A 23434-nucleotide genomic window follows, 5' to 3' on the forward strand; every position below is an offset into this window, starting at 1 on the left:
AGCACCTGAAGTGGAGGGAGGGACGGGGGGGCACCCTTTTCCCTGCCTGGAGCAACCCAAGTGAACTGGCCGAGGAGGGGGGGCCCTTCTCTCCCTCACCCCCTGACCCTTTCCTACCAGACAGAGCTGGACAAGCCACACCGTCCTTTTCCTTTCTCACCTTTGACTTCAGCAGCTTTTCTGCTCCCCCACCGGCTGCCCTTGGGGAAGGAGAGCTGGACGCAGGGCCCTGACCGGCAGGCTTCCATTCGTCTCATTCTCTTAATTTTTTCCCTTGCACTGGATGTGTTACCCTCTCTCAGCCACCCAGAGTCGCTTATCAAGCAGTATAAACAGATTAAACAAACACAGGGGACGCCCAGCATTAGTGAGACTGACTCGGGCAAGACAGGTACAATAAGGCTAAAGCAGCACAACCAGGAGGCGGTTGCTCAGTTCCTACCCCTCCCCTTACAGGAAGAGGCAGGAGAGCCGGGGGGGGGGCAGGAGCTCCCACCACACAGCACCCCACGGGAGCTGCCGCCTGTCTCTGCAGGGGCAGCCCTGTCCTGGCTGTCCAGGCCCAACCAAAGGCCCCTCCATCCTTGGATCCTCTGCGGAACTATGCAAGACTAATCAAAGAGAGAAGCAACCTGGAACTAAGGACTAAACTTCCTAACAGTGGGGACAATTAACCAGTGGAACCGCTTGCCACCAGAAATCGTGGGCGCTCCATTGCTAGAGGCGTTTAGAAAGAGATTGGACAGCCGCCTGTCTGAAATGGTTGAAGGTCTCCTGCTTGAGCAGGGGGTTGGACTAGAAGACCTCCAAGGTCCCTTCCAACTCCATTATTCTGTTAAGAATCGCAGCACTTCCTCTCACAACCAGGGATGGATGTGAAAAGGCCGAATTCAAACTCCCCTCCTTTCCCCTGGGTGGGTGGCCCTTGCAGCTGCAGAGGCTGGGCTGTGGGGAGGGGGAACACTCTGCACCCACTCAGAAGCCCTTCAGCCACTGGAACACAGCTGCACCCAGGTCATCCTCTGGAGGCACGGGGACTACAATCCCCAGGATCCCCAGCCTGCAGAGCAGCTGGCCTTTGGGGCTGAGAATCTGGAGCACCGCAGGGGCTCCTGTTATGGGAAGGCCCCGTTTGGGGAGGGCTCCGGCCTCAGAGCCAAACGCTGCAGGGGCCTCCCCGGCTGGCAATCCAGGCCCACTGCCGGCCTGGCCTCAGGCACCATCCCTGCCAAGCAATGCTGGTTATTTCAGCTGAGGAGCCTTTGGGGAGTCAGGGACCCCAACGTTTTCCACCTCGCCCCTGACCAAGAAGTGGTGGCCCTTACCATCATCAGGGGGGCTGGCCTTGCACACGAGAGCCCCCCACCCGCTAGGGAGGGAGAGAGCCCTGTGCAGCTGGGAACCAGGAAGCCAGCTCAAGCTAGAAATGGGGAGGGGAGGCCAGAAATACGGGCCCCCGCCCAGGGACCCCAGCACACAGCACAGCCTGGCTCAGCCAAAGGAATCAGCAGAGAGGCCCCAGGCAGAGAGATGGGAGGCACACACTTGCAAAGTAGCGCACACAGGCACGGACACACAGACACACACCTGGGCACAGGGCCCACCCTCACCTGGCCATTTGCTGGCGTGGGGCGTCTTGAGCCAGCAGCATCTCCACGGGCAGGACTGAAGGAGCCGAGGCGTCCGTGCTGGGGGGCGAGAGCAAGGGGAACGGGGGGCCTCCGCTCTGGCCATCCGCTGCAGCCCCTCCACCGGTGGCTGGGGGCCTCAGGGCAGAAGGGAGGGGGCAGTCCGTGGGGCTTGGGAGGGACTGGAAATAAGGGGTGGAGAAGGCCAAGGGCCGGGGGCCGGGCCAGCTGGGGGCCCCCGGGAGCTCCGCAGAGAAGCTGTGAGAATGGAGCTGCCTGGGAGGGCTGGCCGCTGCAGGAACCCCCCCGGGGCCCTGGGTGTCGACTGTGGGGGAGAGCGGAAGGATGGCAGCCTGAGCCCAGGGGGCCTCTGCAGCAGGCACCTCCACGAAGGGGTTCTTCTGTGGCGAGGGGGCGGCCCAGGGGGCAAAGGGGTTGCCTGGGGTCAGCGCAGGGTCCTCGTGCTCGCTCTCTGGCTGCCCCCGGCCCTCCTGCCAGAAAGAAGCCTTCCGGAAATCCATGGCTTGGTCGTGGGGCAATCCTGAGGGGAGGTCCGGCTCGTGCTCTGGCTGCAAGGGGGCCAGCCCAGGGGCCACATCGCTCTGCCCCAGGCCGGACAGGGTTTCCAAGCTGGAGCCCCCTCCAAGCAGCCCCCGCTGCTCTTCCAAGGCGGACCAGAACGGCAGAGACGGGCTGGGCTCAACCTGTGACTCAGGGGGTCCCTGGGGGGGCTTGGGGGGTCCCTGGGGGGGCTCGGGGGGTCCCTGGGGGGGCTCAGGGGGCTGGAGGACTCTCTCTGAGCTCCACAATGAGGCCGACCCGGGCAGCCCCATCGGCCAGGCACCCTCCAGCCCCCAGGGGGCAAAGCCGGCCTCCCCATCCTGCCTGGGACTCTCAGGGACCCCCGAGAGGCCTAATCCGCCCAAGGAGAGCTGGGAGGAGCAGGTGGAGAATGGCAGGGCCTCCTCGCTGGGCCCCTCGTTCGTGGCCAAGATGGTGTCCCCTGAAGATGCCTCCTGGGCCCCCCGCTCATCATCCCCCCGAGCCTCGCCCTCTGCAAGGGCCAGTGGGAGGTCCTCGGGCCCCCCCGAGACGCCGGCTCCAATGATCACTGCTGGCACCAGGGAGACAGCAGCCGCTGGAGGGGAACCAGCTGCCCCCACCGGAGGGAAGTGCTGGTGGGGCTCCAGGTCTGCCTTTCTCAGCTGTGGACTCTCCGGCGTGCCCCAACCAGCCCCACTGGCTTCCTCGGCGAGCTGGAGAGGGGGGACCCTCCTTGCTGGCTTTGGAGGAGGGGTCCCTGGCCCCCTCGGCACCTCAGTCTGTGCTGGCCCCCTTTGCTCCTCCTGGGCAGGGCCTCGGTTGATCGGGGCGGCCCCCTCGGCCCCCACGTCCTCTCCCCTCTCGGGGTCCCACGGCAGCCAAGAGGGCTCGCTGCTTTCAGCGTCGGGGGTCGGCTGGCCTCGGGGCAACGTCTGATGCTCTCGGCCCCAGTCCAGCTGCTCCGAGGAGGGGTCAGCCAAGGACGGGATGGTCCGGTTGCCTGGGCAGCTCTCCGGTGTCCAGCTGAGCGCTTCTTCTGGGGCAACAGGTACTGTCTGCGCAGAGGAGCCCAGGTGCACCACACTCTGGCCACGGGCGGCTTCCCCTTGGGCCCGCTCCTCTCGGAGGCCTCTTGCTTTGGGGGCAGAGTTCGCTCCCTCCCCGAATGCCCCCCTCACTAGCAAGGCCTCCCCAGACCCACTCCAGGCCCGGCCTCTGTCTCCAAAGGGGAAGCCCAGCCAGTCCGGAGTCTCCAGTGAGACCCTGTCAGGGCTGGGGGGCCCTTCCTCCTGCTGTGGGGGGAGACCAGCTGCCCCCCCTGCTGGGCCCAGGGGCTCCGTGGTGGGAGGGGGTGCGGGCCCAGGAGCGGCTGGCTGAAGGCGGCTGGCGGCAAAGGCATCAAAGCCATCGTCCCCTTCCACGGGTGGGTGCGCAGGAACGGCAGCAACGGCAGCAGGCGGCGATGGCTGAAGGTGGCTGGCAGGTGGGGTGGGGGGCTCGGGCTGCGCTTCTCCGGCTTGGATGGAGGGAGGGAGGCCCTGAGCCTCAGAGACCACCCCGGGGTCCTTGGCGAGCTCTGGAGTAGCAGGCAGGCCAGGCTGGGAACTAGGGAGAAAGCGAGCAGGGAAGCAAGTTTAGTATCTGGTCGTCAAGGAGCTAGTCCTCAAGGAAGGGCCTGTCTGGGGCAGGGCTGGGGGTCTTGTAGGAGGGGCCCTCCAAGGGGTGCCCTTGGCAGTCAGGAGGGCAGAAAGGAAGGGCGGCTGCAAGGTAGCCAGCTGGGCAGGCAACTTGGGGGGCTGAGCAGAGGCAGCTTCCCGGATGACCCGGAAGGCCCTGGGAAAGAAGAGAAGGGTCCCCCCCCCAACTCTGATCACACACTGGTCACAATTCAGTGCCACAAACGATTTAGGTCCACAACAGCCACACACACACACACACACACCGATGCGATACAACCCCCCCCCCAGTGCCCTCATGGAACCACAGCAAGCAGTCTTTGCAGAAGCCAGAAAAATGGAGAACTTAAAAGCAGCACAAAGCAGCGGAAAAAAAGTGGGTCCCCCCTTCACGGTTGGGGGGGCAGGCTGGGCCTCCCCACACAAGGGTCTGGACTACTCCAAGGGCACGGTCCCTCCCAGACTCTGCCCCCAACGGGCTTTCCACTGGGGACTTGCCCCCCCAAGCTTCTTTGACCTTGCCCCCCCACAGCCCTGGGACTACCCCCCCAGGATGGCTTTGAATTCCCTCCCCCCTCCTGAAAGTCCTTCTTTTCCTGTCTCGAAAGTAACAATGCTGCACCCTTTATTGGGGGTGGGGGGCCTTGCAGGGATTCCGGGGACTGCCTCTACTCTCCCTTGAAGCCCCCAAGGCTGCCGTGGCTCCCCCTGCGCCCTGGCTTCCTTCCTCCATTTTTTATTTTACAATTTCATGCTTTTATTCTCTTCCCAATGCAGGTCTGGGGAGAGGGGCACTGCCAAAGCCTTTCCGAGAAGCTCAGCTCAGGAAGTCAGAAAGTCAGCCGGACAGTGCTGGCCCCCTGCCAAGACTGTCTGCCCTTCCACAGAACGAGCCCCTCTGGCAGCAGAGAAGCCCACCCCCACCGCGGACCTTGGACAGGCAGAAGGCGGCTGGGGGGGGGGGAAGGCACTGCCCAGCCCTTCGGCTAGATGGGCAGATCTCTCCCTCCGGACAGCCGACACCGTTTGCCTTCAGCACAGCTGCCCAATCATCCGAGGTGGAGGGGGAGTGGGCACCCCGCAGGCACCCCAGATCCTCTGTCATTCTTGGAGCTGGGAAGGGCAGCCCAGGCCTCCTTCTCCACTAGACAGGCTGAGACCAGGCTGGATTTGCCTACCAAGGGTAAACCATCGTGGAACCATGCCCCGTCCTCTCTGCCACGGGGTGCCTCCTCTCCTGCCTTGGGGATGCTCTAGCTTCTCCCCAAAATCACTTCTGACTCTGCGGAAGAGCCGGAGGGCCAGGAAACTGCAGGAATCAGCCTTTCAGGATCCTTGGTCAGGTGCCAAAAACCTGCTCCACACACACAAAGGCCCAATTTAACCGACTTATGGCCGGCACCCACTTGGAGTCCGATAAGGGTCAATGCAATTTAAGGGAGGTTGGAGTTAGTTCCTTTGTGCCTATGTGACAATTCCAGGCTGATTCCCCTTTTCACTCCTCCCCCTAGCTCTGCCGGTCCTTCTCCGACAGTCTTGGCCTGATCCTTCCACAGTTCTGAGCTGCTCACTTGCCTCACCTTCCAGTCAAATTGTGGCTTTTCTGGCCACTATAAAAATTCTTCAGTGGGCACACGGATTGAGCTACCCTCTTATGCTCCCTTTTTAAACCATGCACAAGTTGTGATCTACAGTACAGATAATCACGGACTCTGCTGCCTTTTCTGTTACCCCCCAGAGGCAGGCAAAGTGAATCAGGGATGTCTGTGGGGGGGGGGGGGGACTGTCTCCCCCAAAGGCACGTGAGAGAAATGCAAGGGGGGGGGCCTTTGGTGCTTTGCATGTTCCTCAGCCGGGCATCTTCCTGAGCCCTGGGCCACAGTTGTATTTCGCTCGCCAAACCCAAGTTGTGAGCAGCTTTGCCAACTGCACCATCTTCCGAAGAGAGATGGAAAAACAGCTCAGCTGCTCTTTCAACCACGGCTGCAGCTGAGTTTTTAGAAATGGTTTCTCAGCCCACTTAACTTCCCCCCCTCCGGATCATCTGGCTCTGCTTCAGCGGATAAACCTGTTGCTGAACTAGCCAGACGGGTGGCATAGAAACGTAATAAATAAATCTATCTTCATACACATCTTTAATTTGGGATTGCCCCCCCCCCAGAGTTCTTCAAAATGGCCCAAGGTCTTCCTGTGCTGCTCTTTTTCGGTCTTCTCCCGTTTCCCTCTCGGCAGAAAGGTTTCTGAGATCTTCTTAAATAAAGATCTTGTCCTGGCTGTCCAAGGGCTGCTTAGGTGGCAGCAGTTCCTGCCCTCCGCTTGGGGCAATTTTTCCTCTGGCTTTCTTCGGCTTTTGTTTTTTTAACCTCTCCGCTGAAGGTCTTTCCCCCTTATTTGCTTAACAGCATTTTGGAATAATTTTGCTTCCTGACATCATTTCAGTTACTCATCAAGTCTAATCCGCTGCGTCTATTTTTAGCTCTATCTTGTGATGATACGGAATACAGCGGAGGTCACTCCTGGCCGGCCTGACCTTTTCCTTTCCTGCCGTTGGGAGAGGCAGGGAACCGTTGGGAGAGGCAGGGAACCGGTGGTGGGTCTCCTCCTTTCTGATGGCCCAGCAGAAACCCTGACCTTCCCTGCCCCCATTGGGAGGTTGCAGGGGGGGCTCCTCTGGTGGCCTTGAGGCCGGGCCTGCCACGAATCTGGATTCTTTTTTTTCCTGGCTGAACTTCCTCCCCTCCTCCTCGTGATGCCCTGAAGCCAGATCTCCGTTTCTTTCCAGATGTTTGTTTACTTCCCACTTGAGCACTCCGGTCTCCTGTAATCAGGATGGCGGCTCTTTTGGGTGCATTGCTGAGCACACCCTCCCTCCACTTTTGTGGGTTGCTGTGATACAGGCAGTCCTCAAAGTTACAACCGATCTCCCTGGGGATGCTTACGATTCAGTTCCAAAGGTCCAATGGCCACACCCCCTGTGGTCACGTGACTCAATTTCGGGCAGCCGATCCGTATTTACAACCGTCTGCATTGTCCCATGGCCGCGTGACAGTGTTCTGCGGCGTTTCTGCCCAAAACCGACACTTGCATCCAGTTTTCAGCAAAACCAGACAACGGTGAACAACCAATTCATTTAATGACCACCACAAAAAAAAACTTTGTAAAATCAGGCCAGACACGTGGCTGACCTGTTTTATGGCCATCACAAATTATGACCATAATGGGGAGCTTCCGTTAAGAGTTATAAGTCGAGGACCACCTATACGAATAAGGTTAGCTGGGTTTTGAATTGAGGTATGTGACCCTAACACCATTGTGTTCATGATGGTTACTCCGTTTCTTCTGCTTTTTTCGACCACAAGAGACAACTTGCTACTCTTCGGTTGTAATATGAGGTGACCCATGCCAAATGGCCAGCATATCAACTTCCAGTCTGGCCAGGTCGCCTTCCGCCGTGGTCCTCTCCTTCCCTCCAGCCGGGCATCGTTCCCAGCTTCAGCCCAGCCACTTCAGAAGCATCGAAGCTGCTGCTGCTGCTCCCGTTTGACCTCCACTTTCCTCCCATAGCTTCTTGGAGGCCGTCTGACCAGGGCTCGGGGTCATCGCCCACTATCACGTTGACCTTGACATGTGAACGCCCACTTGGTTTTCTCACTCAAGCAGTGGGAACCGTTTCCAGCGGATGGTCACTGGCCTCCACCCCAATCTATGCAACCAGGCCAGAATGTTGGAATGGGGGATCCCCTCTGGATGGGGTGGTGGACCCTCCCTCCCCCAAAACTGCTCCAGAGGCCTCTGAGACACGCAGGCCCTTTCCCCGCCACGGAAGCCCCAGACCCAAAATGGGGGCCCAGCACTACACAGAGGCTGCTTAGTCCCTGCAGTGCTGGCTCCTCCGTTTTAATCCCGTTTTCCCCAAAGGAACTCAGGAAGTAGCTCCAGGGGCTCCTGAGGGTCCGGAAATGACCACAGCTCCATTCCAGTGGCCGCCATTTCCAGAGAGAGGTGGAAATGCTCTTTTGGGGCTGCCAGCAGATGGATTCTTCCACCCAGGGGGGGCCTCCGGGGGCACACGGGGTGGCCAGGAAGCAGGCAAGGGAGGAGTGGAAGCCCAGCGCTGCGCGTCTCCTACTAGAAAGCCATTACAGCCGTGCAGGGGGCAATCCAGAGTGATGGGCTGAACTGGGACCCTGTTCTCTTCGTCCCAAGCTGACTGGTGCAGCAAAGAGTGGTGATTTTCATCTGGGGGCCCCCACCCCCACCCCCACCTGCCCCCTTCTAGATTTCCTCCTCCCTTTTGCTGCCCTTCCAAAGAGGGCCCCCCCCCGGACTCAAATGTCCAGCTGCCGTAATGACAGAACAGACCCCATTACAATCAGGCAGTGGCCAAGCACAGGCGGTCCCCAAAGGTCCTCGCGGGCCCCGTTCCCCCCTGGGCAGGGGTCTCGGAAGCAGCTGCCACAGTAACGTTGCCTCGCAGCCTTGCCACAGGTGTCGCCCTGGTTCATCTCCCACCTGGCCTTCCTTTCCACAGCAGCTGGATCCTGGCCAGCAGCTGCATTCATGCCAATTGGGGATTTCCAAGGCAATCCTGGCACTGGGAAGGTTGGGCAACCCCCCAAACTCAGGCAGCTGCCCCCGGCTCCGCAATCAGGCGCCTGAAGTGCCCCCGTCCAGGCAGCTGCCCCTCCAGGCGTTCCCTCCCACCTGCAAAGGGTCAGCAACAGGGCTGGACCAGAAGTGCCCCTTCCAACCGCCGTCCCACAGATGCCGGCTCACCTGGGCTTTCGAATCGGCTCTCTGGGATCTTGCTGGTAGATCCAGCCGCTCCGAGGTTCTTCTTTCCCTCCAGCTGCAGCCTCCAGACTCGACCCGGGCTCGGGGCTCTGGCCCCTGCCGTCCCCACGATGGCCCCTCTTGTCCTGAGGCCTCACCCTCCTGACCTCCGGGGGGAAGGCCAGGGGGGCAGCCATGGGAACGGGCTGGCTCTCGGCCTGCAGGCCCTCCTCCCTCCTGGCTCGGACCCGCTGCTTGTTCAGGGCGATGGTCTTCACAGACAGCTTGTCTTCTTCCTGCGCCGCCAAAATGGGGGGCGACGGGATGAACCGGGGGAGATCTTTCGGGGGTCCTTTCTGGAAACTGCTGGCAGCCCAGGGCGGCAGGTCTGGTTCAACAGCAGGCGGTCCGGCCACCGAGGAGCCCCTCTCCTGCTTGCCGGGATCGCTCTGGGTGGGAGGACGGGGGGCCAGCGAGAGGAAGGAGGGCTTGGGGGAGGGCTCCTCGCAGTAAATGTGGCTCCCATTGATGCAGAGCGAGGACCCGGAGGAGGAGGGGTCTTTGGGGGGCCTCAGGCCCTGCAGGGCTTCTGGCAGCAGGTTGATCTGGGCCACGTCATCGCTGAAGGCCCTCTTGTGGGTCAGCTGGGGGGAGGGCAGAAAGTCTCTTCCTGGGAGGGAGGGAAGGAGTAAAGACCGGTCAGCCCAGCTGCTCTGCCCCACAAAGGGAAAAAATGGAGGAAATCCCCTTCATTTGGAGTATCATCTTTTCCAACTCACACATTTTATTGAAAATCAGAAGGTTTTGTGGCCCACATCTTACGCCTTTAATAAAAATTGTAATTGGAAAAAGTGCTACCAAACCTTTTGGGGGTTTCCCCCCCAAAAAACTGGGTAATTCACCCAGCTTAAAAGTTGGGTGGTGCTGAAATGACCGTCAGACGCTCCATACCCGGGGGGGGGCTCACTCCCAATCCCCTGCCTTGCTCCAGACGGGCCACGAACGTCTCTCCTCTTGCACCCAGGCCTCCAAAAAAGCCCCCCAAAGCCCCTCCTCCCCAAGACGAGACCCAGAGGGGCCCCCCTGCCGGATACTGCAGCCGGGCAGCCGTCCGTTGTTCCCCCTGGGGGGGGCACCGAGAGCAGCAACTCAGCCCTCTGACTCAGGAGGGCAAAAGGAGCAGCATCTGCGGGAAGGGGGCGGGGGGGGCATCCTAGAATCCCAGGGAGGGTCTTTCCAAGGCCAGCCGGCACAGCCCCATCCCTGGCCACCACCACCACCCCGGCTTACTTACCGGCAGGGTCGGTGGAGAGGCTGCTGTGCCGGCTGGGCGAGGCCGCCCCCTCGGCGCTGCCCAGGCCCCCCAGGCTGCTGGCGGAGGAGAGGGTGCTGGCGGAGCCCAGGGAGGTGCTGGAGCCGGTCAGGGAGGAGCGGTGCAGCTGGCTCCTGAAGAAGAAGCCCCCCCGGGCCTTCTCCTTGGGGGGGCCCAGCCGCAGGTCCTCGTCCAGGGCCCCGCTGCTGCTGGGCACGATGGCGGAGGAGGAGTCCAGGTCGTAGCGATGCTTGCCCGTCATCTTGTCCCTCAGCCGCCGGAAGGGCGAGCGCGGCTTCTCCTTGACGGACAGGTCGAACATGCTGGCCGTCAGGGTGGGGCGGGTGAACTGCAGGCTCAGCTGGATCTCGCCCCGCTCCTTCTCCTTCTTGCCGGGCTTGGAGTGGAGCTTGTACCACCTGCGGGGACAGGAGGGAGGGCAGGGCATCAACCCAGAGACCCTCGCAAGGGGCGGGGGACGTCCTCGCGACCCCTCACTCCCAGCTGCCCTTCCCCGCCTGGCCCTAACGCTGTCCGGCCCCTTGGCAGGGACGTCTGGGAGCTGCCACTCCAGGGGCACGAGGTTGGGGAGTGCCCAGAGAGTGCCCTGCTCTCTGCCACCCTCTCCCGGCCTTCTCTTCCTGGGACTTGCCCTGATCAGGATTCGCACGGAGGGCCCTCTCTTCTGCTCCGGCACACCCCACCCCGTAAAGAGGCAGGCCGGTCCCTCCTCTGCCCCGTCTCAGCAGGGCTGTGCCCAGGGTGTGTGTGTGTGTGGGGGGGTTCTTCTTCCTTTCCACCAAGAAAAGCCAGCAGCTGCCCCACCCACACAGCTGGATGGCCACAGCTGCCAGGCTGCAATCTACCATCCTCCCACAAAGGGTCCGCTCTAACTAAGCTCTGGGCCCCCCACCCTTGCAGGTTCCCCTATGAGATGGCGGAGACCCTGCCTGGTCCCACCTTTGCCCGTGTGCCAACTCTTGCAAAATGCCCCCTCTGTGCCAATGAAACAGATGCCAGGGAACTGGATGCAATGGCTCTCCAGAATGACCTCAGGGGCAACAGCAGCAATATGGGCAGGTCCAGAGGCTCAGGAGAACCCCTCCCTTGCTTCCTGGGCAGTAAAGGGGATGGGGGGGGGGACGAGTGAAATGGACTTTCAGATTTGCAAGACCCCGTTAATGTAACCCAGTGTTTCCCAAACTTGACAATTTTAAGGCATGTGGACTTCAACTCCCAGAATTCCACAGCCAGCAACACTGGCTGTGGAATTCTGGGAGTTGAAGTCCTCATGCCTTAAAATTGTCAAGGTTGGGAAACACTGGTGTAACCTTACAATAAAGCAGCTCCTCACCTGAAGTCTGAAAGTCCACTTCTCCTCCCCGTCCCCTCCACAGCCCCCAGACTAGGGAGGGTCTCTTCGGTGCCTCCGGCTCTGCCCACATTCCTGCCCAGGGCAGGGCAGCTGCCATGACTGCTCCCGGATGTCTCTCTCCGCCCTGCAGCAGGAGTGGGCGACTGTGGCCCCTTGAGGACCTGTGGACTTCAACTCCCAGAATTCCTGAGCCAGCCAAGCAATTCTTCCCACAAAAAGACAAAATGTTTATACACCGTTTTGGAGTCCAGATTAAATGAGCCCGCAGCTTAGCAAACGACTGGCGAAAGGGGGCAGCTGTGCCCTTCCCTGTTGCTACCCTCGTGAAGGACGCTTTCGGACAGACTCAGCCCTGCTCTTTGCCCTTCCTCGTGCAAGGCACCGGCCAGCCTTCGCCAGCACACCCAGGCAAGATGGTGGGCAGAGAAGCTGCCACAGAAGCACAGAAAGCAGAGATGGAAATGACCATCAGGCCGCCTGGTCCTTAAGGAAGGGGCACTGCGCATATAAAGAGAAGTTATAATGCTTTAATACAGTGTTTCTCAACCTTGACCATTTTAAGGCATGTGGACTTCAACTCCCAGAATTCCACAGCCAGCAACGCTGGCTGTGGAATTCTGGGAGTTGAAGTCCACATGCCTTAAAATGGTCAAGGTTGAGAAACACTGCTTTAATAGAATTGGATTCGGAAATGGATTTAGTTAAAGATTGTATGGTAAAATGGGCCCAAAATATTCAAGAACCGATTCCATTGGATCTATGGGAGGTAATTTGGGTTAGAAATGTACCCAGGTCCAAAATTTAAGAGAAAATTTTTATAAAATGTTTTATAGATGGCATCTGGATCCTAAAAAGTTGTCTTGTATGTATCCCAATTTACAGCCCAAATGTTGGAGATGTGGTAGCTTGGATGCTACTTATTTTCATATCTGGTGGACTTGTAGAAATATAAAAGCTTTTTGGATTAAGATTTGGTGGAACATTCAAAGGATTTTTAGGAGAAAGATAAAGTTTACTCCACAATTATTTTTATTGGGTGTTATTGTAGATTGTGATGCTAAAGAAATTAACTTGATGTTGAATTTGATAACAGCTGCAAGGTTATTGGTAGGGCAATATTGGAAGAAAGATTCCTTGCCTACTATAGAAGAATGGACGCTTAAAGTGTCAAATTTAGCAGAAATGGCGAAAATTTCTGCTTACTTGAAGGATCATTCACAAGAAAGATACATTTCGGTCTGGAGAAGATGGATAGATTATATTCAGAATAAATATGGGACTAAAAAGTTCCATTTTGTTTATGAGTAAATTTTAGAGTATTATTATTATTAATAGTTTATTATAGTTGAATTTTTTTATTCGTTTTATTATTATTTTTAATATTAGTATTGTTTAACAATTTGGATATTGTATTGTTTAATAATATTGACTTGTTTATATTATGTTTATTTTTAATAAAGGGGAGTTAAAGCGCATTATGGACTTGGTTATTTATACAGTTGGTTAATGTTAGTTAGAGTTTGATTATTATATTGGTAACCCTGTACTCAGCTCTGGAAGTGGGGGAGGGAGGGGGGTTGGGGTGGGTGGGTTTTGGGGTGTATACTGTAATTTTTATAAAACTTTTCAATAAAAAAAGGAAGGGGCTCTGCAGATCTTGACCCCCACCCTTTAAACAAAGCAGGGCATAACTGCCGCAACCCAATTTATATAGCTGCCCATCTCCAAGGTCCCTTCCAACATCGTCATCATCATCATCATTATTGTTGTATTATTATTATTACTATTACCATCTTTACGGTCTCATTAGAACAGTAAATGCCATTAGCACAATCATAACTACAGGAAAGCCAAGGAAAACTTCGCAGTCAGAGGCACATCCAGGAGTCAGGTCTCTTCACACATTCAGAGCCCCAGGCCCAGCCAGGTCTTTAGGCATTACTTAAGGCCAGCAGGATCAGGCCCCCCCTAATCGCCAGAAGTAGAATATTCCAGAAGGTGGGCACTATGGCAGCAAAGGCCCATTTGCCAGGCCCAGCAATCCCTGGCCGATGGGAGCCGAGCGTGCCCCCCCTGCCAGACCAGACGGGATGGGCAGAAACAACTGGGGAGAGACCCCAGTCCCATGAGTCCCCCAGCCCCAAATCGTAAGGGCTTCACAGCTGACAACTAGCTGGAAGCAGACAGGGAACCAATGCAGCTGGCAGAGGCGTCCCACGCCTTGAAATCCGAGACCGTTAACTGTGCCTGCAGCCCTGCTCTGCGCCAGTGGAAGCTCTCAAATGGACCTCAAGGACGACCCCAGGCAGGTCACCCTTGAATTTTGCTTCCGTAGACTTTATATTTGCATAAACCGTTGCTTGCTCTTCTGCCTCATGTTCTCTTGAGGCAGCATAGATGGGAAGGTCCTCTGTCTAAAACAGGGGTAGTCAACCTTGGCTCTTTTATGACTCGTGGACTTCAACTCCCAGAATTCCTGAGCCAGCCATGCTGAGGGGAAAGGGAGAGGTTTCCAAGCTGAGCCAGGCTGGCTCAGGAATTCTGGGAGTTGAAGTCCACGAGTCATAAAAGAGCCAAGGTTGACTACCCCGGTCTAAAAGGTTGAGCTGAGAGGGGGGGGGGTGGTGGTGTTTGTGTGTGTGTGCACTGTGGGCCAAGGAGGAGAGGGAGGGAGGGCCCATCCCTGCCCCAGCTGCCTCCCAGCCAAAGGGCCAAGGAGGATTTCCTACCGGGGCAGCCTGCAGGCGTCCTGCCTGTGCTTGGCAACGCAGACCAGCTTCCCCAGCTCATCCCTGCCAGCCCGTTTCCAGAGAAATGTTTATTTGGAGAAGCTTCAGGAAGGTGGGGAAGCACTTCCCAACACATGACTCAGTGGAGGCCTGTCAACATCACACTTTTTCCAGCCCACAGCGAAGGAGAGGACAGATCCACCACAATCCAGCCTGGGCAATCTAGGCAGACCTTTCTCCAAAGCCCGGGCAGAGCTGCTGGGCCAGTTTGCTGCTCCTCTGTTTGCTTGAACAGGGCTTTTCAAGCTTTTTACCCATTGTACCACTTTTAGGATATGGCAATATCCAAGTAACACCAGTTGCCTAGCAAGGTGTCAAAAACCTGATGACCCCCCCCCCAAAAAAGGGAAAAAGTGATAAAAGTACAGGTAGTCCTCGACTTACAACAGTTTGCTTAGTGACTGTTCAAAGTTACAGTGGCACTGAAAAAAGTGCCCCACAAGCCACAGCTGAGCAAGACACCTGCCTGCCCACCCAGCGGCGCTCTTCCTCCTGTCCGAGGTTTTCATTGTTGTGAGCATTTCTGTTGAGGAGTGGCAGCGGGGGTGGGGTGGGGGGTGTTTGGTTTTTATTCCCCCCGTCTGCTGGGTGGTTACAGCAGGTTTTGGACACTTCACATGACCCTGGGACACTGTGACTGTCGTAAGTATGAATCAGTTGCCAAGCATCTGAATGTAAATCACCAGACCCTGGAGATGCTGCAACATTCCAGCTGATCGGCGCTTTTTCTGGGCTCAGCAGAAGCACCAGGATCAGCGCTGAGCTCCAGCTGGAGCCTGGCGCTGATCCTGGTGCTTCCACTGAGCCCTGACAGCCCCAAAGAAGTGCCAATCAGCTGGAAAGCAGCACTGATCCTGGCGCTTCCGCTGAGCCCTGACAGCCCTGCAGCTCCAGCCATCTCTTGCTCAGGCTTGTGCGGTGCTGCCACCGGTTCAGCCCATTCCTCTCCCCTGCTACCACTTTTCTAGGATGGTCGCGTACCACCTGCCAGGTGCTAATGCACCACAGGTGGTACCCGTACCACTGGTTGAAAAGCCCTGAACAGGCAGCCACCGGCTTTGGGACTCTGCTCGCCCAGTGCAAAAGGGCCCGAGGGAAAGGCTGCAGGGCCATGTTGTGGGGCCCCGCAGATCTGGGCCTCAAATGGCCCCTGTACCTGGCAAAGAATCTGCTTACAATTTCCAGCTTCTCTGCTCCATTCCTTCCAGGGAGGGGCTTGCTGGCTCAGCCGCTGAATAGCCCCCCCCCCCGACAGCCCAGAAGGGGCTCAGCGGGAGATGCTCCGGCCAGGGCTGCCAACGGCCCACAACCCTCCCCACAGCTTCCGACAGGCCTGCACGTTGCTTCCCCAATACTGTCCAAAGCAGATGAGTGACAGACGAGCAAGGCAGAAAAGGGTCCCCCTGCTCCAGAGACAGAAGAGACCCCCGTTCCCTCTGGGTGCCACTTGTGGGGTTCGAACCCTACGTCCTTCTGGCTGCTACTCTCCTCCCTGCCCTGCATCCGGGAGGCCCTGCTCGACTTCTCTTTCTGGAACTGGCAGAGCCAATTCCCACCTGCCGGCTTCGGCCCTGGCATCCCGAGTGCGCTGCCAACCTTGGAGACGTTGCCCAAGGTGCCCAGCAGGCGTGGCAACAGAGGGCTCCCTCCCAGCCAGACATCCAACAATGCCGTGCATTAAAGCAGGCAAAAGGCAACCGTTTTTCTACTCTCAGAGGGCAACGCCTCAGCATCGCACACTTGGGACACGGGTTATTCCGGGATTCCCAGGCCCGCCTTGGGGGACACCCCTGCCCCAAGGCTTAGTCTGAGCCAGCCCTCTTCTCTGTCACTTCTCAGCTGCCAGAACAAGCCAGCCCCTCCCCATCCCCGGGATGCACTGACTGACATGCTCCAACGTGTATCTTACAATATTCCAGTTAAACCAAAGCCAATAAACACAAATTTTGGCAGAACAGCAGCAAAACCCAAGGCCACAAATACACTCCTTAGTGCAGGGCTAGGCAACCTTGGCTCTTTTATGACGGGTGAACTTCAACTCCCAGAATTCCTGAGCCAGCTGGGAGTTGAAGTCCACGTGTCATACAAGAGCCAAGGTTGCCTAGCCCTGCCTTAGTGTCTCAACTCCGTCAACCCTGGGAAAGACTAAAAACTCCACAAAGCAATTCCAAAAGCACCACTTTGTTTCCCGAACGTCAGGCAAGAAAACGCCAAGCGTTTTTCTGGGGAAGGAGCCCTAAGTGGAAAGCACCGGTTTGGGGTCTCCGCCCAGAATGGGATGGGAATTGGGGGCTCTCTTTGGGGTGGATGGGCTGGGTAGAGAGGGGGCACTGAGGGCCAAGCCACGCAGGAGTTTTTAGGGCAATATGAGCAGCTCAGACGCCTCCCAAAAACCCAGCTGGCATCACCAGTGTTATGTGAGCATGGTGGTTCTCCCCCAGGAGGGGCTGTACCCAGAAGGAGTCTTCAAAGGAAGCCCCATACAGAATATACAGCAGTAGTCTATTCTCTTGCTAACAAAGGTAGGGCTGAAAGGTCTTGTGCTGAGTGTGGTTGTTTTCCTGCATTTTATGACCCAACTAGGTAACATCATCGAGGCTAATAAGGAGTTGGGAGTTGCTGAGTTGACATTCTAGTGGCAGGCCCGGTCAGTGCTGTTTGAGTGGTCTCAGAGGTTGTTTAATGTTGGCTTGTTTGTCGGTTTCTTAACTGGGGTATTGTTTACTTGAGGTAATCTTTGCTCATCTGGGTGCCGATTGCTGGTGGGGAGCAGTTTTGGTGAGACTTGCTGAGCAAAGGCCAGCTGCTTCTGTTTCCCACCTGCTTCCTGAGCGCTTCCCGCGAGTCCGGATCTCCCAGCCACGATCCCTGCAGCTTCCGAGCAAGCGGCCTCCCATCCCGAGTCAGAGCACACAAGAGCACCGGCGTCTCTAAGCAAAAGCACCTCCATCCGGCGGGGATTCACTTCCACGCAGAGCCTTGCGGCCTCCAGGCTCTCTGTGTCCCACTTGGCTCTCAGAGGCCCATCGGTCAACCTGCCGATGACGACATGTCGCCCTGAACCAAGGAATGGGGCTGCCATCCCCAGATGGTGAGACTGCTCTTCTGTGGGTCACCCATGGGGCACCTACCAGCTTCTCTTCCAGTCTTCTACCTGCCTCAATGAAGTTTTCCTCCAGTCTTCTCTGGTGCTGTAATTACAATGACCATCAGGCTTAACCTGCACAACCAGCAGCGGGCTAAAGACGGTGTTCCCCAGCTTCTTCCCTTTTGCACTGAGCCCAGAGCTCCTGATCTGCTCCTCCTTCCTCCACTGGTGAAGGCAGGACACGGTCCCAGTGGGTGGAGCTGCTGAAGAAGTTCTCCCCAACCCAAGACAAGCTGCTTCCTGGTGCAGAAGCTTTATTCTTATCATGCCCCTGGTCTGCGCCTCTCCAGGAGACAGTTCTCCTCTTGAAGATGGCCTCTCTTGAAGAGTCAGGGCAGCCCCGGAAGGTCCCATTCCGTTACGTCCTCCAGGAAGATCCAATGCCTGATCTTCCACTGGATCCCTTCGGCCACTCCAATCATCTCAGAAGACCACGCTGGTGACCATGACATCAGCAACTGCTTCCCCAGGGCTGAAGGCCCCGACAGACATTTTGTACGTTGCCCATGTGCCACCCAGGCCCCAATCTCCACAAGCATGAGAAACACTTTCCCCCTCTGCCCGAAGCTATGCCGGTCACGAATGACCGACGGGCTGCTCTCAGCAGAACGACGGCAGGAGGTCCAAAGGGCAACCAGGCTGCCCCCCACCCAAACCCTCTTCCACACTGACCACAACATCCGGGGATTTGTGACTGATGGTTCCAAAGTCTCAAGCCGTAACTGTTGTCATATAAAATCCCCCCCTCTGTACACAGAGTTTTTCTGAAGGAAGGACAGCCATCAAGCAGGGCTGGCATAGTGAATGCTGCTGGATGCAAGCAGTTACGCTTGATGACCTCTTAGGTCTTTTCTTTTCCAACTCCGAGTCCCAAGAACAACGGGTGGGCTTCAGGAAATGCACGATTCTGAGATGCTGAATTTTTTGATAGTGAATCTGTAAATCACCAGGCAGCTTGTGGCCACCATTCCTTATGAACTCATTGAATCCCTGGTTCTCGGCTTTAATTCTAAAATATTTTAGGCAGAAGCTGCACAAAACTGCAATTTCCTCTGCTGGGTGTGGAGATAACCCTGATGGACTGGATGAGTCACTAAGGAAGGACATAAGGCAACTCATGACAGAGAGAGAGAGAGAGAGAGAGAGAGAGAGAGAGAGAGAGAGAGAGAGAGAGAGAGAGAGACAGAGAGAGAGACAGAGACAGAGACAGAGACAGAGACAGAGACAGAGACAGACAGAGACTCAAAGAGGGCAGAAAGCCACGCTGGCTGGCTTTCAAGATTCCCCACAATAAAATTGTATTCCTGGAATCCGGGCAGTGCCTGTTTCCTCACCTGCCCCCCCCCCCAAGAACTGACACAGGGTGCCCTTCACTCTTAACAGTCTTCAGATCTGCAAAGCAACTCAAACGGGAATCAAGAGAGGTTGCAATGCTGCCAGGTGACGGGAAGCGGACAAGGGCAATGGTCACTCTCAAACCACCTCCCGAAGTCTAGGGGGCCGGACCTGAGGTCTTCTGGGAGAGGAGAAAGGTCTAAGAGCCCCAGCTTTTCATCCTTCAGATCTGTTCAGCCATAAAGTCCAAAGGAAGCACCTTGATGTTTGGACTTGCAAGCCAACGAGAGCTGCATTCCAGATCCGGCAGGGCAGGCAGCTCCAGAGGTCCTCTGGGTGAAGCAGTAGGGCCTGGAGGGACCCAGGACGTGTGTTGCCTTCTGTCGTGGCGCCTGCCTTGGGGAACAGCCTCCACTCTTATTACTGGCCTTCTGGAGCTGGCTTTTAGGATGGGAAGGAGCCCGGTCCAGGGAGGGTGGGCTGGTTAGATGTCATGGTGGCTTGTACTTGCCTCTTGTAAATTGTTATGGATTGCTGCCTTTTTATCTCTGCTGCCCAAGTCATCCCTATAAATAAGAGTTTTCCTATTCTGGTTCCCTTCTAGGGAACAAATTCCTACAATTCCCAGGCAGTATGGCAGCCGTGCAGGAATTCTGGCTTACGCCACTCTGAGAACCTCAGCTTAATCTTATTTTCCCAGGGCTCTCCAGAAAAACCGGATTGGGATTTCCAACCCTCCCAGCTAATGGAAGAGAAGGCTGGTGTCAGCTGATGGCAGAGGCCCTCCTGCAGGGTGGACAGTGGCCATTCCCAAGCCTGCACTCACAAAAGTGTGTTAATTAGTGCTTGATTTCAACACGGCCAGGAAACCTTCCACAGCTCATGCAGCCTTGCAACTACCCCCAGACCTTTGCACCAAGCTCAGCTTGCAGCCGTCCAGGCTGAGCAGCAGCTGGTGAGAGAAGGGGAAATTGCTCCATCCCGCTCGGAAGCAAGGCAGGCCCTGGCTCAACCAGGGGAAGGAGCCCCGGCTGTCAAACGGCCTTCTTCCACACCCGAAAGGAGCATGTGGCTTCTTTGAATTGAGATGGACGCATTCTGCTACAGGGACGTGTCTCCATCCGGATTCCAAAAGCTCTGAAGTTCGGGGGGGTCCTTGGTGCTGAGGACCCTTCATTTCAACTGAGCTACAGAAACTCTTCTTTATCCGTATTCTGAAGTTTGTTTCCAGCAAGTCTCCTCAGGTCCCGAAATAAAAGCGAAGAACGTTCCCCACGTTTGTTTCCACCTGGACCAAGCCTAAAGTCTTCCCTCTGTTTTGTGACTCCACTGCTGAAGCCCCCACTGGTGAGCACCACCAAGGAGGGCCTTTCCGTGCCCAGCACCTGCCATCCTTCCTCTTAGAGCTGAGCTGCCCCACCCGCTCAGCCCCTTTTTTTCATTTCAGTGTTCACGTCTGTGACCTGCGATGCCCAGAAGTCCACCAGATGAGATGCCACCAAACCCGGTTCTCTTGTAGTCTGTCCAACTTTCTTTGGAGGCTTCATGAGAAGCTGCAGGAACGGTTACTTCCAGCCCAGCACTCCTCTTTGGGAGTTAGCCCTGGGGCCAACCTAAATTTACCCCCTTAAAGTTATCTTATTATAGAAGAGAAACAACCCCGTCCTTCTTCCAGCGCATCTTCGGTTGCTTCTTAATTTCCAGCAGATTCATCTCACGATGTCTGAAAACGCGGGACCTGAAGGGAAGCCCCACTCAAGTCCACCCACAGGTCGCAGGAGAGGCTGCTTCCTACGGCTCCTGCAGGCACAGACCGTGCTGAAGGTGGTCATGGCCACCGAGAGATTCTGCCGGAAGAGGCACAGCTGGGTCCAGAGGCGGCTGGAGAACAAACAGTCAGCCTTATCTCAAGTGAACAGCCCCGAGTTCACACAATTGTGTGACATTTGGAACAATCGCCTGTGATGAAACCGGCCTTTTCCTGCACCAAAGCAGGGAGTAGAAGGAGCTTCTGGGCCAGGGGGCACCCGAGGAGATAGAGGAGGGGTGCCAGGGACAAGCCAGTGTGTCACCCCAACTGATGCACTGCACCCCGGGCAGGAAGAAAGCCCTGGCAGCGCCAACAGCAGCAGCAACCCAGCCACAGGTCAGCCCTGCCAGCAGGCCCACACATTGTCCCCTTCTGGGCAATAATGCAGGCCCTTTTCCACTCAACATGAAATATTCAAGGCAACAAATGACCAAGCAATTTAGCTATTCAAAAACACAGAACAAAAACACAACCTGGGCCAAAGTCAGCACATGACACACCCAGAGTGCAGCTGGTGGGCTCCCTGTTTATAGCGCAGGCCTTCAGCAAGGCGAGGGCAGTGCCGCTGGGGGTGGTCAGAAATGTAGGTCCTCCCAGCCAGTGCCCTCCATCGGGGCCTGGTCAACTCCCGACCCCTCCCCTGGAATCCAGCAGGGGAGAGGGCACCCCACAAGACGGCTCCCCCACACTGGCGCCCCAACCTGCAAAGCCCCCTCCCAAGAGGCCCCAACTGGACGCCTGCAGAAAGTAATGGAAACAGGACTTATGTGGCAGAAACAACTAGCCAAGCTGGGGGGGGGGCTTTTAGTATCAGCCGCTGAAAGTCACCTTCCCACACCAAGGTGGGCAATGTTGCCTGGGAATTATGGGAGTTGAAGTCCAGCCTGGAAGGGGAAAGTGAGGAGCCATCTGTGCAGTTTCACCAAATGGACCGGATGGGAAGGAAGCCTCTCACCCCCCTCCCTGCCAAGGTTGCAGGAGCATCCGTCTTCCTGGGAGACCCTGCAATGCCCCCCCAGAGGCTGGCGGAGTGGGGAGACCAGGCAGGGATGCAGCGGCCCTGGCCCCTCCCAGAGGCACCCCAGTTTCTAACCCCCCCCCGAAGCCTGCCAGGAACCAGCCAGCAGGGCTCCTCCGCAGGGCATCAACTGCCACGGGGCAGGCGGGGGGGGGGGCTCGCTGCAGCCTTCCAGATAGGACCAAACAACCTGCAAGTTTTGTCCCAGATGTGCCCAACATCTGGGGAAACGGTCTTGGGGTCAAGGTTCCCCTGGTGCGGGGGAGGGGTGGGAGGGCCTGGCCTGCCTTCTTCCAGCCCAACTGCACCTCCGCCCCCCCCCAAGGTCCGGACCAGAAATCCAGGCGCCCCAGCAGTCCCCCCTCCCAGGGGTCATGCCAGGCTTCCTCTCATGGCCCCCCCTCCGCACAAAATGGACCGGACCTCGAAATGCCTCCCCCGCCTGGACGGGGCCAAGCGGGGAATCCAGGGGAGGCCCCGCCCGGTGTTGCAAACCCCACCGGCCCCCTCCCCCGCCCCGGGAGTGACTCGGCGTTTCGGGAGCTGCGGGGGAGCCGCGCTCTGCTCGCGCCCAGGAGCCCGCGCGCCACTCACCGGTCCGGGTGGGCGCGGCCGTCTTGCAGCAGCGCGGCCAGCGGGAGGGCGGCGCGGCCCAGGAAGCGGTCGGGGCCCACCAGCGCGCGCTGCCAGACCACCAGCTGCAGCAGCTGCGGGTCCGGGCCGGGCGGCGGGGCCGGGCGCGGGTCGGGCGGCGGCAGCTCCAGCGCGCACTCCTCGGCCCAGCGCGGGCAGCCGCTCCGGTGCGCGGCCACGGCGGTGCGGTGCTTCTGCCGGCCCAGCTGCAGCGCCACGAAGGCGGCGTCGCCCGGGCCCCCCTTGGCCCGCAGCCCCCGCGCCTGCACCACCGCCACCTGCACGTGGCTCGGCAGCCAGGCCGGCGGCGGCGACTCCTCGCCCGCCCGCGGCAGGCTCATCCCGGCGGAGGGGGGCGCAGCCGGCTTCTGCGGCAAAGTTTCTCCGGCTCCCGCGGGCGGCGGCGACGGGCGGGCGGGCGGCGGTGCTGCAGCTGCAGTCGGGTGGCCCCGCCCAACGCCCCCCCCGCGCCAGGAGGGCCCCGCCCTTGCGGGCTGGCTCCGCCCCTCGTCCGGCCGAGGGGGGCGTCCCGCGCAGAGCTCCCCCGGCGGGCGGGGCCTCCGGGCCGCTTGGCGCCCCCCCCCAAACTTTGCGGGGGGACGGCAGGAGCTCCGGCGAGCGGCGGCGGCTGGGCTCAAGGGCACCGGGGGGGGGGCGATGGGCAGAGCAGCGCGTGGCTCGCGGGCTACTCGGCTCGAGTCCGGGCAGAGCCGCCTCGCGCACTTCGGGCAGCCTCGCGCGCCTCCTCCGCGCCCCGGGCCTCTGCAGGGAGCGGCCCTCCTTCGCCCGTCCCCCGGCCCCAGCGGGCTTCTGGCCGCCCGGGTGGGGGGGGGAAGAGCGGCGTTCCCGCGCACCGGCGGGCTGCACTTGGGCCAGGGGCTCCGCCGGGAGCTCTGCCAGCTGCGGAGCAGCCCGCCGCAGCCCTGGTTAACCTCGGTGCAGATGCAGAGTTCCCCCCCCCCGGGATCCCCCCCGGCCCTCCGGCAGCTGCCCACCTGGCAGGGGCTGCGTGATGTGAGTGCAAGAGGGCCGGGGGGAGGCTCGCTCCTCCAGAACGGGGGGGGGTCTGGAGCGCGAGCATGCGCAGAGCAGAGCACGTGCAGCGCAGGGGAAGGAGGCGCTGTTGTGGGTCAGGGAGCCTGGAAAGGCCGAGTATGTTTTCAAGCGGGAAAGTTTAATTTTATAGGCCCCTAGACTCCCAAGAGTCTCTGCTTAGCTTAGAACTAAAATCCAGCTTACTAAAAGAAAAACACAAGAGACCCGAAAATCAAAGTGCAAAAAGTCAGATCAAACCCCCAAAGTCACTGACCCCTCCCACATGGCCTGGGGGACCAGCAGGTCTTCCAGCAGGGGAAAATGTCCACTTAAATCAGTGAGATCCTAGTTGACAGCCC

The 23434-nt window shown here is 58.2% G+C and overlaps 1 protein-coding gene across 1 annotated transcript in view; it reads right to left on the bottom strand.

Annotated features, from left to right (window-relative positions):
* The window catches only part of RAB11FIP5 (RAB11 family interacting protein 5), a 33236-nt gene extending 10738 nt beyond the window's left edge, over positions 1 to 22498 (bottom strand). The window contains exons 1-4 of the mRNA XM_039333866.1: positions 22002 to 22498; positions 9915 to 10351; positions 8624 to 9290; positions 1611 to 3776 (exon numbers count right to left, since the gene is read on the bottom strand). Of these exons, the coding sequence (XP_039189800.1) occupies positions 1611 to 3776; positions 8624 to 9290; positions 9915 to 10351; positions 22002 to 22381 (3650 nt within the window). The 5' untranslated portion in view covers positions 22382 to 22498. The remainder of the gene's footprint in view (positions 1 to 1610; positions 3777 to 8623; positions 9291 to 9914; positions 10352 to 22001) is intronic.
* Positions 22499 to 23434: the final 936 nt, after the last annotated feature.

Source organism: Crotalus tigris, unplaced genomic scaffold, assembly GCF_016545835.1.
Source record: "Crotalus tigris isolate CLP2741 ecotype Arizona unplaced genomic scaffold, ASM1654583v1 scf7180000024513.1755786, whole genome shotgun sequence".
NCBI classification, from domain to species: Eukaryota; Metazoa; Chordata; class Lepidosauria; order Squamata; family Viperidae; genus Crotalus; species Crotalus tigris.